General features: G+C 38.0%; 1 protein-coding gene across 1 annotated transcript in view; it reads left to right on the top strand.

The window, feature by feature from the left end:
* Positions 1-8,977: 8,977 nt before the first annotated feature.
* Positions 8,978-18,682, top strand: part of itgav (integrin, alpha V) — a 42,278-nt gene continuing 32,573 nt past the window's right edge. Inside the window, exons 1-2 of the mRNA XM_087829903.1 lie at positions 8,978-9,600; positions 14,330-14,457. Coding sequence (XP_087686029.1) covers positions 9,437-9,600; positions 14,330-14,457 — 292 coding nt within the window. The 5' untranslated portion in view covers positions 8,978-9,436. The remainder of the gene's footprint in view (positions 9,601-14,329; positions 14,458-18,682) is intronic.

Here is an 18,682-nt window from a genome sequence, read left to right as displayed (position 1 = left end):
TATCACGTCCACATTAGACTACTGTAATTCTCTCTACTCGGGCCTCCCATCTTCCTCTATTCACCGGCTCCAGTTAGTTCAAAACGCAGCTGCACGTCTCTTTACTGGTACTAGAAATTATGCCCACATCTCACCAGTTTTAGCTAACCTGCATTGGCTCCCTGTTGATTATTGTATCAATTTCAAATTTCTTTTGCTTACCTTTTAAAATTTTAAATAATTTGGCTCCCAGCTATCTATGCGAACTCCTTCATTTGTATATCCCTAATTAGGTACTTAGATCTTCCAATCAAATGCCCCTGATGCAACCGAGGTCTCTTCTGAAGTCCAGAGGCGATCGGGCCTTTGCTGTCGTAGCTCCCAGACTCTGGAATAACCTCCCTCCTTATATTTGTTCCTCCGAGTCCATCAAGTCTTTTAAATTGCATCTTAAAACTTATTATTTTAGTCTGGCTTTTGATTCAAATTAGTATGTTATTTTGTGGCTAGTTTTTGTTTCAAACAATTGTCATGTTGTTTCCTGCCCTCCTTTTAACTGTTTCTTTTTATTCTGTCTTATGCTATTGCTCTGACCGACTGTGAAGCACTTTGGTCAACTTTGTTGTATGATTATGTGCTATAGAAATAAATTTTGATTTGATTTGATTTGAAGAGAATGACAGTCTATTTGTCTCTTTCCTATTTGGTGTGAACAACCCCTTCGGTAATCTTTTTGATAATAGTGGAGATTGCTTTTGAAAATGCAAAGTATGAGAGTCACAACTCTAACAGAAAAGGAAACAGAGAAAAGCCATGCGGGTAGGAGCTACTCTCCTGAGCTAAGGTTAGTCACATGGGGCATGGATACAGCTGAACCCACCCAACATGAATATCCTGAAAGAACTTTGTGACTTTAGAAAAGATAACGAATAATATGCAGATATTAAACGTGACTTGAGAAGAGTTGATGCTAGAGTGGAAGAGGCAGCGGGGTGAATCAAAGAGACTGAGAAGGTGCTACAGGTGGCGTCACTGTTAATTAAGAGGCTAACAGAGCGTCAAACTAGACCTCGAGCAGGAAGGCCGAGTACGCAGAGACAACCTTCGGATATATGGAATATGTGAAGATGAAGAAGGGTCCGACATGATTAAATTTTTGTACAATTTACTGAAAAACTCGCTGGGCTTTTCCAGTGGCCAATAGCTTGGAATTGAAAGAGCACATGGCACTTTGACGACAAAACCAAATGGGTGCAAAAAGCCCAGATCTATTGTCATGAAGTTTTACCCTTTAGGCTTATGAAAACACGCTAGTTAAGGGTGTGATTGGTAAGTTTTACAAGGAAGCCTCACTCTATGCGGTATTTTAAAGAAAGATGGGAAAAGGAAGGAAACATTTCAATATGAAATTGAATATGAAACTTCAGTATTCTTTTTCTGCTACTAAAAAATGCTATATTTAGCATTGTGTTTTCTATGGACCAAAATCTTCTTGTTTGTAAAATGACAGTTTGTCTGATGGGAAGATACGGTCACAGTAAAGGTTTTTTCATGGACGGAAGAAAATCTGCTGGACTGCAATCCCCTACTTTACCTCTAGGAGGCAGCAAAACTATTAAAATTAGTTTCTGCTCCTGTTATTTTAGTAAGTCTTATGATTTACTTATTTAATTGGTTCCTTCTGAATTTTTCTTATACACCATGATGTTCACTTGATTTCTGCTTCAGTATAATGAAGAACAATCACAAGCACTTCATGAGATTAAAGAATTTAACTGGGAAAGAAATCAAATTTATGCAGTCAGTATGTACAGTGATGATTCTTCTTCATAACTTCTTCATAAAATTCTCTTTAGCTCTCTGGTGGTCATCCATTCCTGTCTTATCAGTGCTGCAAGCCAATCACATGCTGTTCACTTGCTTCTTAATTAAGGACTGACTGACTAGATTAAGATTTGGGGAGTTTTCTGGCTGTAAATGTTAATTTGATGATCACCAAAGCACTTATAATTTCTGCCTTGTGACATGTTGCTCCATCATACTGGAAAATAGACAGATCACCACTAAGTTCCTTCTGGATTGTTGAAAGACCTTTTGCAGCATTCTTAGTTCATGACAGTGTTTTGGGGCAGAATTGTGACTGTGCAGAATCCCATGGATGAGAAGAAACCACATACCTAGATAACCTCAGGATGCCTCACCATTGGCACAAATCATGGTAGCATTTACCTTTCCTCTTTTGGACTATCAATTTTTTAGAATTCCTTAACAGTCAGAAACGGGCATCCTCAGCGAAAACAACCTTCCACTTCTTCTACTGTCCAGTCCTTGTAGTCTGTGCAGCATTTCAGTCTTTCCTTGATGTTTTTCTTGGAGAGAAGTGGCTTCAAGCATCTCCTATTTTATATCTGTGCTTTCAACTGATTGATGCATGACATCAGTGGACTCACACTTTCTCTTGTGCTATAAGATGATACAGAACTGCTGATAGCTCATCGTTTAATGCTAGGGCCAAATTGTCATTGGATTTTTCAGATGAAGTTTACTTTCACACAATGGAGCTGTTTACAGTTCATGAATATACTTTTGATCACCCAGCATTAACCTTTTGCAACAACTACAAGACATAATTGTTATGAGATGTGCCACACATACTATATGCAATATTACTATAAAACACACAAAAAACTTTTCTTTTCCATGTGACATTACAAATATGTAAAATAAACATCAATACAAATGTCTTTATACACAATGAAATTACACAAATTTTTCCATAAATGTGCAGAAATTGCTACTTTGTCCTGTATGAAAATCTTGCGGCACACATGGTTACATTGTATATTGCTAGGAAAATGGGAAATTGGTTGAAATATGGACTCCATAGCATATAAGATGTTTGTGCAGTTCTAACAATATTTACTTTTATTCTTCAGTCCTTGAACTTAGGCAAGCTTTCTTGCCATTTCTTTAAGCAGTGTTCAGCAATAGTTCTCCAGGCTTCTCGAAGGACACTTAAATCTCTTCTTTGGATGCTGGTTGTCTTATTCTGTCAGTCCTGTCAATACGATCCCACACTGCTTTATTAATGTGGAGGCTAGGCATTACATTGTGTGTTTTTCTAACTATAGCAATGGAAGAGTTTAAGAATCTGCAACTTTTCTGTGTGAAATTGACCTTGTTAGATTAAACGCACTATGTTGTCTCTATTCTTGAAGACTACTACTTACAAGAAGGCTTGCCCAGTCTTTCCAATATGCTGCATGTAGATTTTCGAGTTATCTTTTGCGCACTGTGTTCTAAGACAGTCTTTGGGCTTGCAGTCTATGTAGTTAAAAAATAATTCCTTGTCTGTACTAGTGTTTGACCCCTTAGCAAAGGTAAATAAAATTCACTTTAACTCAATTTATCCTAGATTTCTACAACACCAGGTATGTTTTTATACCATATTTAAAAAGGTTTAAAACACTGAGGTTTAGTGTCTCTAAACACAATCCCTACAAACTTAAAGCTCAGGCGTCAAAGTGGAAAATGAGGATCCGCACTGAGAGACAAATACAAAAACAAATAAGGAACTGTGCACTGTGACTCATATAAAGCTACTCTAGAAAGGTCCAAGAATAAAAATAAGGATATAAGCATAAAAAAATCCTCTTTGAGTTTGTTAGGTGGAGACAAACACCAAAAGTCGTCATTTTCCTCTGTAAGCGCTAGATGTTTTAACTGTATGCTAAGAAGTATCACTGACTTAAAATGGGGTGTTATACTAGTGTGCTAATTTTCATCTGTCAACTCGCCACCAACTCTTTTAGGCCTTATTTTAATATCAACAAGTTTAACCTCAAACCATAAAAAAACAAGACCGAATCATCAGATAGCTTTTAAGGAGACAGACACAGTCCAAGCAGAGGGCCAGCCAAAATGTCCTCACTTTCCAAAAATTTCCTCACTCCTCCCTCTGCAACTTTAATTGGCCCTCATAAAGAGAGAGGTTCAAGAGGATACTTGGATTTAAACATTAAAACCAGGCTAATGTGCATCTGTGCTCTACATGGTACGTAATCTGCATAGTTATGCTTTACGCAATGTCCATTACAACATCTCTCTCTCTTTCACAAGTAGATTCTCTCTCTCTCTCTGCCTGTCTCTCTCTCCTGCTCACTCTGATTTCGCTCCTTTACATTCATACAAATGTAACCATGTCACCAAAACCAGGCTTAAGTGTTTATCTTGATGCCTTATGCCATCACCATATGAATCATGCTATGTATTACACCAATGCTGTTTCCCTTCCAAACACAAACATATAACCTCCCCCTTCCTGTGAATCTCAAGGGAGTCCTGCCACACATTCTTGAGTGTACACTTCATTGGAGCAATGATTCAGAGCAGCTCATAGCCAAATAAGACGAAACCCCCTCAGCTTGCCTACTTTGTCCGCATATGAGCTGCTGCTGTAGCTACATGGACTTGGCCACTTGTGGATTCATACACAAAGACAGAAAAACTTTGGGCTGCAATTCTGTTAGAGCTGAATGCTATTTGTGATCAGCGACTCTGAAATTAGATTTTTAAACCACTATTATGTGTACAGCAAAAAAGAGAGAAAAAGGGAAAAAATGGGAGAGGGGGTGTTAGCATAGAACAAGTGCAGAGTTGGCCTGGACTTGTCTGTTTAGACTTGACCTGTGCCATTTGGCCTTCAAAAATTCCAGACATGTGCCAAACTGCAATGAACTTTGACTCCATTGTCTTGATTTTTTCAGGCTTCCCTGTTCTAAACTGGCCTGTATTGCTGCATTTGATTATTCTGAAAAGTCCCAAACTGAGAAAGCAGGAGATTGTTACTCAGCTCTTTTGATTACATGTTGGGCTCAGGACTTTATTTTTTGAAACTTTTTGTTATCAGACTTAGTTCTTGCTTTTTCTTTATTCTTTTACCCCATCGCCTTTTCTAGAGCTAAATTTACAAAAGTTGTAACATGACTTTCAAGAACAGAAAAGAACAAAAGTGGTATGAAAAGGGGCTCATGCTAGTGACTAGTAAACAATAAAGTTGTCCCCTTCTCAGAGAAGCTTTAATCATAGCCATTTTTTAAAGCAGGCAGATGGATACGTCCTTTTGCAAATATGTTACAAATGTGTAGAAAATGTGTAATGTTGTTACAAAAGTCACCTATTACTGTGTTGGTTTCTTTGGGGCTATTATGTGTGGACAGGCATGCTCTCATTGTGCTTGCATGGGTTTTCACCTCCTCTTGGATAATTCTTAATCAACCTTAGATGGGAAGCAAATTACATAACACACCAAAGAGCATAAAAATGCATAAAATGAGGTGTTAGATGAATAAAAAAAAGAGGAATACAACTTCAGGTGTAAAGTGCATTAAGTGGTTGATAAGAGTTGAAATGTAAGTCTGTTCTGTTCCATTATTATCCATTATATTTTTATATTTGAAACTTTAATCATTTGGATCTGGAAGATTGGAATATTTTACTATAAGAGTCAAATCATGAATCTGTCTTATAACAGTGAGAGCCCAACAATAAAACTAGCTTTGCTTGCTGTAATCATTGTTCTTTTCCAGTTTGTTCCGGAGAAGTCTGTTCCCGAACCACTTGTACTGCAGAGGGACAAAATCCACAGTCATTACTCTGTAAATTTACATGGCAAAGTTGATCTGAAGCAAATATGAGGCTTGAGCAGTTTAGCTTTGTCAAATCTAGGCAATGTTTCCCAATATCTAAATTAAAATCACCTCTTTTATTACTATCTCTGCACCACAGCTAATTAAGGGAAAGGGGGTAAAATTGTGAATTCTTCTGTTACTTCAAATATAATTCATCAAGAAATTGCTTTCTTTGGTCTGTTTAAGGACCAAAACCCTTTTCAGTGTCCACTTCAAACTGCCTAAACATAAGAGGTTGAACAAATGAATTAATTCTGTCGTTTAAAGTTTCCATTATCTAGTAAAAAAGTTTCAGCTAACAAGACAAACCAGTCCTTCATATTATCTGCTGACAGTGGTGAAGGATTTTAGAGGTGTAAAATGTGTAATGTTCTCACAAGGACCTTCACAAATAGGAAGGTCCTTTTAAACTTTTATTTATAAAAGTAAACTACTGACTATTACACCTGAGTCATAATCCAAATGTATTTGTGATGATTAGTGCTTCAGTGATCTTTTACACATGACTGATGATAATAAGTTGATGACCCAGAATGAAGCAAAACAGAACATGAAACAGCTACATGACAGTCAAAACTCCTCATTATTCCTCCTTATGTCTTTCTTGGAAAAGTGTGTGTGTGTGTGTGTGTGTGTGTGTGTGTGTGTGTGTCTGTTCACGCTGTCCGATGCATGGGAATGGACTTCCTGTTCAGAATGTATTGTCATGTTGACTAACCAAGGACACCAAAAAAGGGAAAGGACCTGGCCTTCAGAATAAAAGCTTGGTATGTGCAGTCTAGTTAACATGATTAAAGGCATTTTAACAATCCCAAAGCTACGGACGCTAAATAATTTGATAATAGTCTATAAATAGAGCATTATATTAATAATGTGTTATATAAGGTCACAAACAAACATACAAACAAACATTGGTTTAATAAATATACATAGATTAGTGTGTAATAATGATTTCCAAAACAAATGAATATGTTTTCATAAACTTGCCTGAATTAATCCATTAAAATATATAGGACTTGAGCCAGTTTGTGGAAGTCACAGTGTTGCCTCACCAACTTGAATACAGTGTCCGAGATAGTGAAAGGGACATCCCTTTCCTGCCTAACTGTGTCTTATGTATGTGATTAGAAATTGGCCAAATACATAGTACGCCAAATGTGGAGGACAAGAGAATTCATGAGCATTTGTGTGTTGTGGATACAAGTTTTAATTTGCACAAAAACAGGGTTATTTTAACTTCAAGGAAAGTTTCACTAACACAGGAAAACAGAGGCTAACAGTTGCGAACAAGTGTTATTGGCAGAAAACTTCAGGATGTTTGCAACAACTCGCCTCAATATAGGGCTGGTTAATCTGGGATACCAGGCATTTTCCTGGTGGGCCGATGGGCCCAAAAAGTGACTCAAGGGTAAAAACATAAAATACTGCAAAATATTTGACACATAACCTTTTGTTGTTGTTTTTTTTTTTAACTCTTACACCTATTGTTAAGTATATGTATTCCTCAAATATATTAAAATATTTTTTTAATATATACAAACAGTAACAGAAAAAAAGTTGGTTATGTGGTACAGTCTAAATTTAATGTTTTGATCTCTTTTGGCTGACTACAACATGTTTGTCCTATAGCAGCCACCATAGTACTGAGAAGAGTTGACTGCAACAGTGTTGGGGAGTGACGGTATCGCCATTACGTATTTAAAATACAAAATATGAGTAACCGTAATCCGTTACAGTTGCCGTTTAAAAGGGAGGTATATAGAATACAGTTATTTTGTTGAAATAAATGGATTACACGGCGGTAATTTCCTGTTTCATATTGTCGAGGGTCAGGACTGTTTAGGTTTTGTTTGACAGTTATGTTCTGTTGTTCCAGGCGGCAGCGTTACGGTTGCCATGGTGACGGCGTGCCGAGTGCCCTCTCTGCGACTGCGTGTTTCCTGGATGAGAGAGCGACTTTTTGTTGTTGTTGTTGTTGTGCTAAGCTAATAGGCAGAATGCTACAGGTATAGCTCTAAAGAATGTAGCATCATAGGCAGTGTAGTCCGTGCTGCAGGGAGAATGGACTGCCATGCCCGTTATGTGTCTGTGACCGCTCCATCAAGCAGAAACGAGAGATGGAAGCATGTATATATAATAATAACCACTGCAGCCAAGAAGAGTGCCTGACGAGCCCAGTTGTAAGTGAGCTATTAAGACTTGACTGTACACCGTGTTCGTGTTTTCCTCCGAAAAAATAAGTTCCGTTGGAGCAGCCTTTCAACAGCCTTTCTGTCTCTGGCTAGCAAACTTGACCCAGACAACAAAGTAAAGCTATTTTTCGGCTACAAGCCGGAACCGACATATTAGTCAGAAGTCCCTTTACTATGGTTCAGAACCGCGGACCTTAAGTAATAGTAATAAATCACATTCATGTAGTTGTAAACAGCATGATAATATATTAAGTATTCAGAATACGTTACTCTAATTGAGTAACGTAATGGAATACTTACAAAATACATTTTGGGGCATGTATTCTGTAATCTGTAGTGGAATACATTTTAAAAGTAACCTTTCCAAATTCAAATTTTATTTGTCACATACACAGTCATACACAGTAGGATATGCAGTGAAATGCTTAGACAACTGCTCCTGACCTAAAATAAAAGACTATGAATAGGATAGGAAATAAATATGAAAAAACACTTTCTGCAATTATGCAATCTGTTGCCATCTAGTGGTAAGATTTTACACACTGTAACTTAAAAAAAAACCCTCAAACCCAACAGCAAAATATGCTAAACATTTTAATAAAAATTCCTAAGAAGACAGTACTTGATGGAATTTTACTGCTTTTTCAACAGAGCATCCTATATAGTGTTTCTCAGAACTGTAATGAATTGTAGTGGCACAAACATTTCTAGGACTTTTTGTGTGTGTGTGTGTGTCTCCTGATGGGCTGGATCCAGTTTATTTCTCTTTTATGTATTTTCTCTCTATTAATGGGAGTTTTTTATTTGGAAACAGCAGTGCTTAGTGGCCAGCTTATTTTTGGCAGGAAGAGAACCTGGGTGTATATGGACTTGATGGAATGTCTGAGCATTTATGAATTATCATCACAACAACAGTAACTACCAACGATACCATGGCAATAATTGAAAATAACTTTAACTATCTATTATTTATATTTATTTATATATCTAGCTAGCTTGAAAGAAACTCAACTGTCCTGAATCCCTTCCTACATTTGAAATTGTAAATTTGATTTAAATTTCCATCTCCCGGTAAAGCCGAAAATCATGCCTTTGTTTTGAAGGGAATTAGACGGAAGTTGTTTGCTGTGTTTGGATGTTTAACTTGACTTTAGCTAGTTGGAGCGAGCCTATGCTTGACACACTTACCCACACCATACACCATACACATAGACAGTGTCGCGGCCTCTCCCCGAGCTTGTTCCGAGAATACGCCGCTTTCATCGGTTAGACAAACTAACGAATCGCCGGTGAAAGACTGACTCTGCCCCCGCCCTGCGCTGTGTGCAACGCTGGTTAGCTCCGGTACAAGCTGGGAATGTGTTTTATTTAACAATTACATGACGACTTGTTCTCCGTACGGTTGCGGGGGGACGCTTGTTAGCAGGGCTGAGATTTTAGGCATTTTAAAGTTGCACCGTGGGTGCATACAGGCCACAACACCTCTAGCTAACTGAGTAACTTGATAAGGAACAGACAACATCTTGGGCGTCTGTGTTTGTTTCGGTGAAGCCGCGGAGGTCTCCAGCAGCAGCCATGGCAGGGACACGGACAGCTGCTCTGCTGGTCCTGGTGTGTTTACACTTCCATCGCTCCGGCTCTTTCAACCTGGATGTGGATAATCCCTACGTATATTCCGGACCCGAGGGGAGCTACTTCGGTTTTTCGGTGGACTTCTTTAAGCCTTCAAACAACCTACAGTAAGATTTGTAGCAGAGTAGATGGTTATGGTGATGATGGTGATAGAGAAGCGCCTGTTCAATGTAACCTTTGGTTTGCTTTACTTTACATTATATATGCTTCTGTTAAGGTACTTTACTAAAGTTTTACACTTGGACCCTTTTCTTTTTTAGTGACAAGTTCTCAGGTAGTAATATGTTTTTAAGATTTAACATGGCAACAAATTAGAAGACAGTCCATTAACAGCAGTCCATTAACTTTTAACTTTTACTTCAGTTCTTTATTAACCAAATTGTAAGGGCTGAATTTTACAGGTAATTTGAATTTATAGAAAGTGCCCCCCGCCCATTATTACAACCATATCTTTCAAGAAAAGGGTTTTCTCCGTTCACAGCTACACCAGCTGTAACTTTATTTAAAATGAACACAGACAAACAGGAACAGTGCCCAGAGGCCATGTAGGCTTGTTGCTGTCTAAACTCTCATCCACTGAAGCAGTGGATATCCATGGTTATCCAGTTTTACTGAAGTGAAAGTAGTTCTCTCAAAAGAACACTACTGATCTAGTTGTTTTCAGACTCTTATTTGTTTAGTTAATTTACATCATTAACAGACTGAGTGCAGTCCCAAAATAGTGCCGATACCCTCAGTCATAGAGGAGGTTTAACCTGAGGTGCATTTAAATTGTATTTCCCATATTGTCAAGTGTCATAAAGGTTCCTGAAAAACGTCTTGTCAATGGAAAATTGTACTTAGTAGTCAGTATAATCTTTTAATGATATAAGTTTGTATATGGTAGAATACTGCATGTAACCATTTGTGTTTATTGAAAGGATGTCTCATCCTAGGAAGTCTGTAACATTCCAGGGTGTTCTGGCTTTCACCCCCACATCCTAGGAGCATGAGAAAGTTCGTACCTTGTTTTATTGTTTTACGGTAGGATTAACGTAGTTATATCTGTTTCCAGTCTAAGTGGTTTTGGTTTGATGAACTGCTGGACTTTCCAGACCAGCAGTTTTAGGGAAGTCTTTATGGGGTCACACTCTGACCCCCCCTCACACACACACACCACACACACACCAAACAAGCACCCACTGAAGTGTATAAATAAAGGACCAGGGCAAGTCCTCAGGGCGAGTCTCTGAGTCTCACTCTAGGCTGCCCTTGCTAGCAAGTAAATCTGTGTGTTTCTCCTCTCTGATTCTCTACTGAAGAAGTGTTTTAGAATATATCTCTTAACACGTCTTAAAAAAATATTCCCTGGAGTGTGTGAGATATCCGAATAACAGTTTTATCATCTGCCTTGATGCTTCCTGGTCTTGTTTCTTGCTGTATCTTTAGAGTGTCTGCATGAAATGATAGCAAAGAGCTGCCTGTCATCCTCTCTCCCTGCACAGAGTTTCTGCAGCAGTTTTGTAGATGCACATTAACAAACTTGGACCGTGCTACTTTTTATGTATATTAAGAAAACAGGTGTTTTTTCCCCCAGACATCTTTAAAACATCATCCTATAACCCATACCCTAGTTGTTCATTTTTTTGTGTGTGTTAAATCAATTCTTGTGGATTTCATTCCTTGTTCAACTAAACATATATCAGTAGGTACCCAGGAAAATGTCAGTTTATTGCAGATAACTCCCTCAGAGCAGAGCCCTGTTGACCTTGGTACAGGAACATACTCAGATTTTGTAGCTTTGTGTTTTAACTTAGTATCTAAAACCACTATGCTGTGTAGATAAACATCGATTGCCTGCCATTTCTCCATATTTGAAAAATATCAGAGGAATGTTGCAGTCTCTTGTGACGATAGACTGACACAGTGGACAGAAAGTTAGAGACTTTCATCTACAGTAGCCTGAAAAACATTAAATCCTTTTAGTAACACTAATTAGATCAGCACTGAAATTCACTGCCCATATTACAGTTATTGCCATGGTCAGACTGGATTTGTATAATATAATATCAGGACTGAAGCTGGCTGACCATGGCTTAATAATGTAAATATTTCCTCATACAGAACACGGTCACTGTGGAGACTCGTTTGGTTCTAGTTATTAAAAAGGAACTATACATATTTTTTCCCCACAGGGGCCTAATGCATATCAAGCATTTTGGTTTGCTGAACCCAGAAGTGATAGTGGTTAGATGATAGAGTGGAATGATAAGTTGTTGCTAGGAAACGTCATCTATAAACCATATGGGTTGAATGCACAGTTACAGATGCCTACTAAGTAGTGCTAAATAACAGACAGACACTACAATTTCACTCACCAAAACTGAATCACAAAACTCTTAGATGCTCCGTACCACACCCATGTCGTCAACAGTTGTTTAAACATGGTGACTCCAGTTAGTGAAGCTGAAACCCAGCGGGTACCAATCAGCTACAGCTAAACATGTTGTCACCATTCAGATGGAGGAGTTATGAAAATAAATACAAATTCCCTCATACTAGAATTGTTATGAAGGTGGACACTCTCCACAGAGGCCAAAAACAGTTTTTACACCAGGCTGTAAACAGGCCTTTTAATGCATCTATGGGCACTGTCTCAGATTTAGAGCTATATATTGTGTTAAATAAAAAAGGTCAAAAGTTTTCATTCATTTTATAAATCTCACAAAGCTATGTCAGCCAAATGTTACAAACAATAAGCTACGCTAAGTTCAGGCTATCATTCAATTTTTATTAGCTAGTTTGAGGCAGCAGTAGTGGCTGGAAGCTAAAAAAAAAACCCAGCGTAACAATGTGTGGCCTGCAGTAATTACACGTATTGAGAGATCACTTGATTTGTAGCTGTTTTCCTGTTGTTGTTTTACTTTTATTCTACTGACTGTGGTTCCTGTCAGCTTTTAAAGCAACCACATCAATCAGTACAACCATCTCGGTCTCACTGAACCAGCAGCCTTTTAGCACGGCAGTGTTAAACGGATTAAAAGTTTTCATTCATTTTATAAGTGGTCAATACATTAGGTAGTGAAAACAGTTGAAAAGGAAAAATGTCCACTGAATGGCTCTTTATAAACAAATCCTGTTTCGCACTGCAGGGAAACCTTAATGCTTTGAACAAAGACCAACTGTTCACATGAAAACTGTTGGCTGTCTCTTGCAGCATCGCTACAAGCAGCCAAATTATGTTTTGTATTGCTGAGGAAATTTGTCATGTTACTGCAGCATCTACAGACGGGAGATGATCTGTGTTTCATATGTTTATTCGATTAAGAACTAGTCAGTAGGGGATGTTCCAGGCAATGATACATTTGGACAAACACTCACAGTTGCAGCACTGTGTAGACCTCTTTAAAGGGACACCAATACTACACATGAAGGTCATTGTACCAGTCTTGGTCAGTAGTACCGATAATATCATCATGTGGTACTCTGGGTGTTTCTCCTGTAGATTTGTAGTCCTGTGTGATTTATGCAGAGTAGGGACATCAACACTGGAAGAAATGAGCAGGTTGAAGATAAAAGCAGCATCCAGTGTTTTCTTTCTTTTCTTTTTAAATTTAGTTTGAACCATATTAGAGACTAAAGTTCTGCTTTCACCACAGACTTCCTGGGGAGTATGAGTCTTTTGAGGAACTCCTCTACTTAAGATTTAACTGGATGAACCAGAGTTTAAAGTTCTGTGAGATGGTTAGATCCCCAGAAAATCCTTGCTTTGGTGCTAGATAAAGTGTGTTTATTAGTTCACTGTGCTTCAGTAAATTGAACACACGGCTGAACTCTTGGCCTTTTCATGGATTAATGCATATCCTTATGCTAACAATATCAATCTCTGTGCTAAATATAAAAACCTGCCTGAAATGTGGTGAAAAAAAAATGCTGTTGTTGGTATTACTTACACCACAAAGTTGGACAGTGACGACGCCCTGACTATGAGAAGATGGAGAAAATCCCACCACCTCATCACTGCGCCTCAGAACCTGAGCGATATTGAATCTTAATAACCACCAAAGACAAAGAAAGAGATTGAACTCTATAGCAGGAATAAAAACAAAACAAAAACAATGCAGATATATAGCAATGCTGATGTTCATTTTATGTGTACAGCAATGATTTAAAAATTTGATTTATCGGTCTATTTTTTTTCTTTCAGACGCAAGAAATCTAAAAAGATTACATTAACATTTGTTATGAGCATTTAAACATGACACTGCAGCTTATAATAATACTGTTTTATTGTCACAAGCTGTGGACCGCTTGTTTACACTCTTCCTGACTCTGCTTGGATTAGCTTGTTGTCATGTTTGTGGCATTTGATATTTGGCAAGGGTATTTCTCCAAGCACTTCTTTTTTTAAAAAAAAAAAAAACTGTATTTATTGGCTGTTATAAATATCATTGTGGATATATCAACAAATAGCCAGAATTAACCAATATATTAACCCTGTCTATTTATGTATCAAGAAATATACATATTCGTATAGCTAATATGCACATTGCATATCCATATGCAAGTATTTGATGAGTTCTTATTCACAGACTTTCCTCATATCGAGTTCATTCACAGAAATTACTATGGTAGTAAAGCTCCCATATTTTGAAACACCAGCTGACTCATGTATGCACAGGTTTTTAGACTGAGGTGGTAACAGATGACTGAAAGATTAAGCTTTGTTTCCTAAGCTGAATGAGACAGTTTAGCCTCTCTTGGTCAGCTTAATTACTACATGAGAGCATTTGTGGCTTTTTCTGTATGAGTTGGTGGCTGTTTGTGTTACGGAATAACGTCCTCTCCTCTCCTCAGGTCAGACGTTCTGATTGGAGCTCCTCGAGCTAACATGTCTGCGGACAGCATTGTGGAGAGAGGAGCAGTGTACAGCTGCCCCTGGGGCGGATCCAGCGCCTGTCAGCAGCTGATGTTTGACAACAAAGGTACCAGAAGACCCCTTAGTTTGGTTAAAACCTCTTCCCCATCACCTTAGGGTGGGTTTAACCTTCAGTATCTCTCCCTCCTTTAATGAAAACCACTTAGAATTTACATTTGAATTCCAGACCATGATAGATATCATGAACAGTTCTCAGTAAGCGTATTACTGATTGAATACTGAGGGTTCAGCTCAGCCTGTATCTGTTGTTTTCATGCTAAGACACATTCAGGAATGTGCGTTGAAGCAGAATGTGTGTGGACTCGTCCATGTACTGTGAGTGACTGACAAACTGCTGCCTCCTTCTGTTTATCCATGTTGCAATCATCTCTCTCCAGCATTTATCATAATTTAGTAATTTACTGGTTCTCTTTGATTGTGAAAGGCCAGATGAGCAGAGCACTGTCTTCACTGTAAATATTTACACAGTGATAAACAGTTATAATTTGGTAATGTTCTGTGATGTGGGTATTAATCCCTTTGTCTTCGTAGAATTTCAGTCATTTTTCTGTGAGGCAGCAGCACCCACACGTTCCAGGAATCCTGAAAGCTTCACACAATAAAATGTCTTTTTCTTAGGTGCAAATGGTGATTATTTCTTTTATATGTGAATGAACTGATTATGAAGAACAGCAGAAGTTGTCAAGGAAATGTTTTTGGTCATGTCTGTTGTTTTTACCAGTGGAAGCCAAAGTTACTCACTTTCAGAGAATATGTGGCATTTTGGATCTATAAATGAGTAAATCTGTGTTTCACAGACTTTTCTGACTACCCCAAATGTGATCCAGAGCTTTAAATGTTCTCGAGTAATAATTAATCTATGTTTTTGGCTAAAAACTGCTGTACACTGATGTCAAAAATAGCGGATAAAGTGAAACTGAGACTAGCTGGTGAACCATTGACTCACTCAAGAACCGTAATTTCTCTCAGGAGCTTAAAGAGAGTTCATATTGAGCTAAGATTTGTCAGGATTTTACCTGATTATATACTTTGTCATATTCTTTAGTTCATAAGCTAATAACAAAGTAAATGTAGGGCCCTCCCACTTTCTGTTCAGTACACTAATAGTCTTATTGTCAATGAATAAGAGCTAATGAAGCTAAATGGCTAAAATAATGAATTCTACCTGTTTCTATAGAAAATGTTTTGAAAACGCAGAACTGATAATATGTTTGCATTGAAATAAAACAATGCTTATGTCCTATTATAGTTTTACTTAAAGGGGCTGTTCTTGCGCATGAAATGCTACCATTCTGCATGGTGATTGGTCAGTTAGAGGTTAGTGACAGAACAAACTCACTTCATGGTTTCTTTTCTGCTTCCTTTCAAGCGGAAACAAACATGTATAAAGAAGCAATTGATTTTTGTGGTCGAATGAAAATTCCTTAGAAAATTTTCAGCTGATTTCTCGCGTTATGCCAGAACTCAGAATGGCAAAGTGGGACTTGTTTCGGTGTCATTCTTGCGACTCATGGGATTGCATCTACTTTCATAAGCCCGTCTGTCAAAACCATAATAAAAATGTCTACAATAAAACCATTTCCTTCCCTTATGAAACCGGAAGTTCAGATGGGTGTTCTTGAGTATTTAAATGTAAAAAAGGGAACTGTGTGTTAACTTTTTGTCCAGCAGACGTTTATGTTGCTGTCAGCTTTGCATACATGAAGTGTACATTTTTAAAGTCTCCTCTCTAGACTTAAAGCCTATGTGACATTTGAAAGGTAAACAAAGAAAAGTTTTATAAGAAATCGTATCCGTTTTTGTTTTGTTTTTCCCTCCAGCCATGTTGGTGCCTGATGTATTGCAAAAGTTGTACCATCTCCAAGCTTCTTCTTGGCAGATGATGTGCTCAGATGTAAACACACCTTCTTACTGCCTGACACATTTCATTTAATTTAATCATTTGACTTCTGCCTGCTGTTCTGTCTGGATATCCTCCTTAATGATTCAGACTGGGAGGTGGTCAGTTGGCTGTAAGAACCTATAAGTGTTTTGTTGTTAAAAGTATTACATTCAGAAGTCTTGTTACTTTTGACAACTTAAGAAGGACAAGCTGTGATGTGTTCACCACTGACTTAAAAGCAGGAAGAATCACACCTCTGAATTCTGCGACACCCAGCACTACACTAGTGGTTTAAATTGCTTTAAATATAAACTGGGTGTGTAGCTGGTTTTTCGCTGGTGTTACCAAGGTCTCTTTGAGTGTCAACAGTATTGTGTCATATAAAGATTTGAAAGATGTGTCTTTCAAAACAGAACTTATCCTCTGGTGAAACAGTGCAGTCGCAGTGTTTCCAAATCACTGGTGACTGCACGCATTGACAGACATGATTTATAGTTTTCATAACGGGGCTGGGTAACTGTGGCTATATGATTAACTTTACCTGCTAGCTTTCATTTTTTTAAGAGTAGGTGTTAAATGAGTGACTGTCATCTTTTAGAGTGTAGGTTTAATGTCTTCTACACACTGGAGTGAAATACAAAAACACACCTAAAGATCCAAGGGAGAAAAATGGCAGGCACGGGAGAGCAAAGACAAGCCAGGTGTTGATGTTAGCTGAACAGTATCCTTGGGGCAATTGAGTTCATGTAGCAACCACTGACACATGCTCTAATAATGATGGCAAAGCACTGACTGACCAAAGAGATGAATAAACTTCTTTTTGGGTGCTTTGTGTTTTAAGTTGTATGTTATGTTTTTATGCACATTCTTAATTTGAGTTTAAGATATACCTAAGCTGAAATGTACAAGTCTAAAAAAGCACCCCTCTTAATCTATAAAGTGTGACAAAGTGCAGTGGAAACAAATGATGACGTATATGAAGCATGTGACCTCAAGTTCCACTGAAGCTCTAGCTCCACTAAAGATGTGCAAAAACATCACATGAAAAAACAGAAATATCATATTTCCGTTGTCTTTTCTACATTTTTATCTGGCACTCTTTCAGTTATCTCTTTTTCTGCTGTGGTGTTGGGGTAACCAACCATCTACTTTTGTTTTTTTTTTTTGACATAGTCGTTAAGATTGACATAGCAATAGTAAATTAAATTGGTGGGATGGGAGATTTGCATTTGGTAATTAGGGAAATTAATTTGTTTTTCTATGCTTACATTTGCCAAGAAATCTCCAGTATACATACCTAACATATTTTACCCTAAACTGGAACCACACTTTCTGCCAGTTTCATTAAAAGAGGACATGGAAGACAAAGCGGAATGAAGGAGGTGTAAATAGCCGGAGACAGGGCAGTATGTGTTTCTTTGAGCGAGGCTGTGTAGTTGAGCTTGGTTGGTATTCTGTGGGAGACCTCAGCCATGAAAATAGGAAGTAAAAAACAAACAAACCACACAACACTCTAAAACAGAGACGTCCCACCCCCTCCAGAGATGCAACACAAACAGCATGGCGTTAATATTGCCCGTGCACAAGCTCTTTGCAGACAAAGAATACATGCAGTATCGTGTTAAAGCAGAGTTCATGTTTCTTTCACCATTTAAACCAACAGCGAATATTCTCCCTCCTCCTTAGAAAAATCTGACACTGACATTTGACACGTACACTTTGAGTGGCACATGAATAAAAACGGAAATCTTCACTGCCACAGTTAATGAAACTGCTTTCATTTTCCAGTAAAGTAATGTTAGACATTCAAAGTTAGAACTTACAATTTAGCTCTCTAAATTTCTTTTAAAAGCCACAAATGCCAAGGAATACATTTTGTGTTGATCAACAGAATTGCTTTTGCTGCTTTTATTTTGCATTCATAAAACTAATATAGAATAGTGCAGGATTTAGTTGGAAACCTGCAGACTTTTTCAAAATACCTTCAGCCCTATTATAATTTGGCTTTTTTGGCAGAAGTATTCAGTGCTATGTACTGTACGTATATCTGTCTTTAATCAACTGATTTTGGCCTGTAGCTCTACAGCACTGGAATACCTGCTGAACAGTTGGCTTCATGCAGCCTGCTGTTCCAGGCCTCTTATGTCCATAAAAGGTAAATTTGTCTTACATAGCCTCAGTAAGTCTTGTAAAGCAGGCCGCCTAGTGCAGGATGTTTACTTTTCAACTTGTTCAACTTCATCTCCTGATGTTACAGTCAAATTGATCAGCAAATTCCTTCCCATCTGCCTTAGAGCAGGACACGGTCAGCACTGAGAGGGTGCAGGCTCGGACAGAAAGCAAACATGTTCGGTGACACTCTTCTCTTTTGGTCGTAATGTAGTCAGTC

This window comes from Neolamprologus brichardi, chromosome 16, assembly GCF_056152115.1.
Source record: "Neolamprologus brichardi isolate AB-2024 chromosome 16, ASM5615211v1, whole genome shotgun sequence".
In the NCBI taxonomy this organism is placed as follows: Eukaryota; Metazoa; Chordata; class Actinopteri; order Cichliformes; family Cichlidae; genus Neolamprologus; species Neolamprologus brichardi.
The sequence above is the reverse complement of the archived record's forward strand: the minus strand, read 5'-3'. Positions and strand labels throughout refer to the sequence as shown.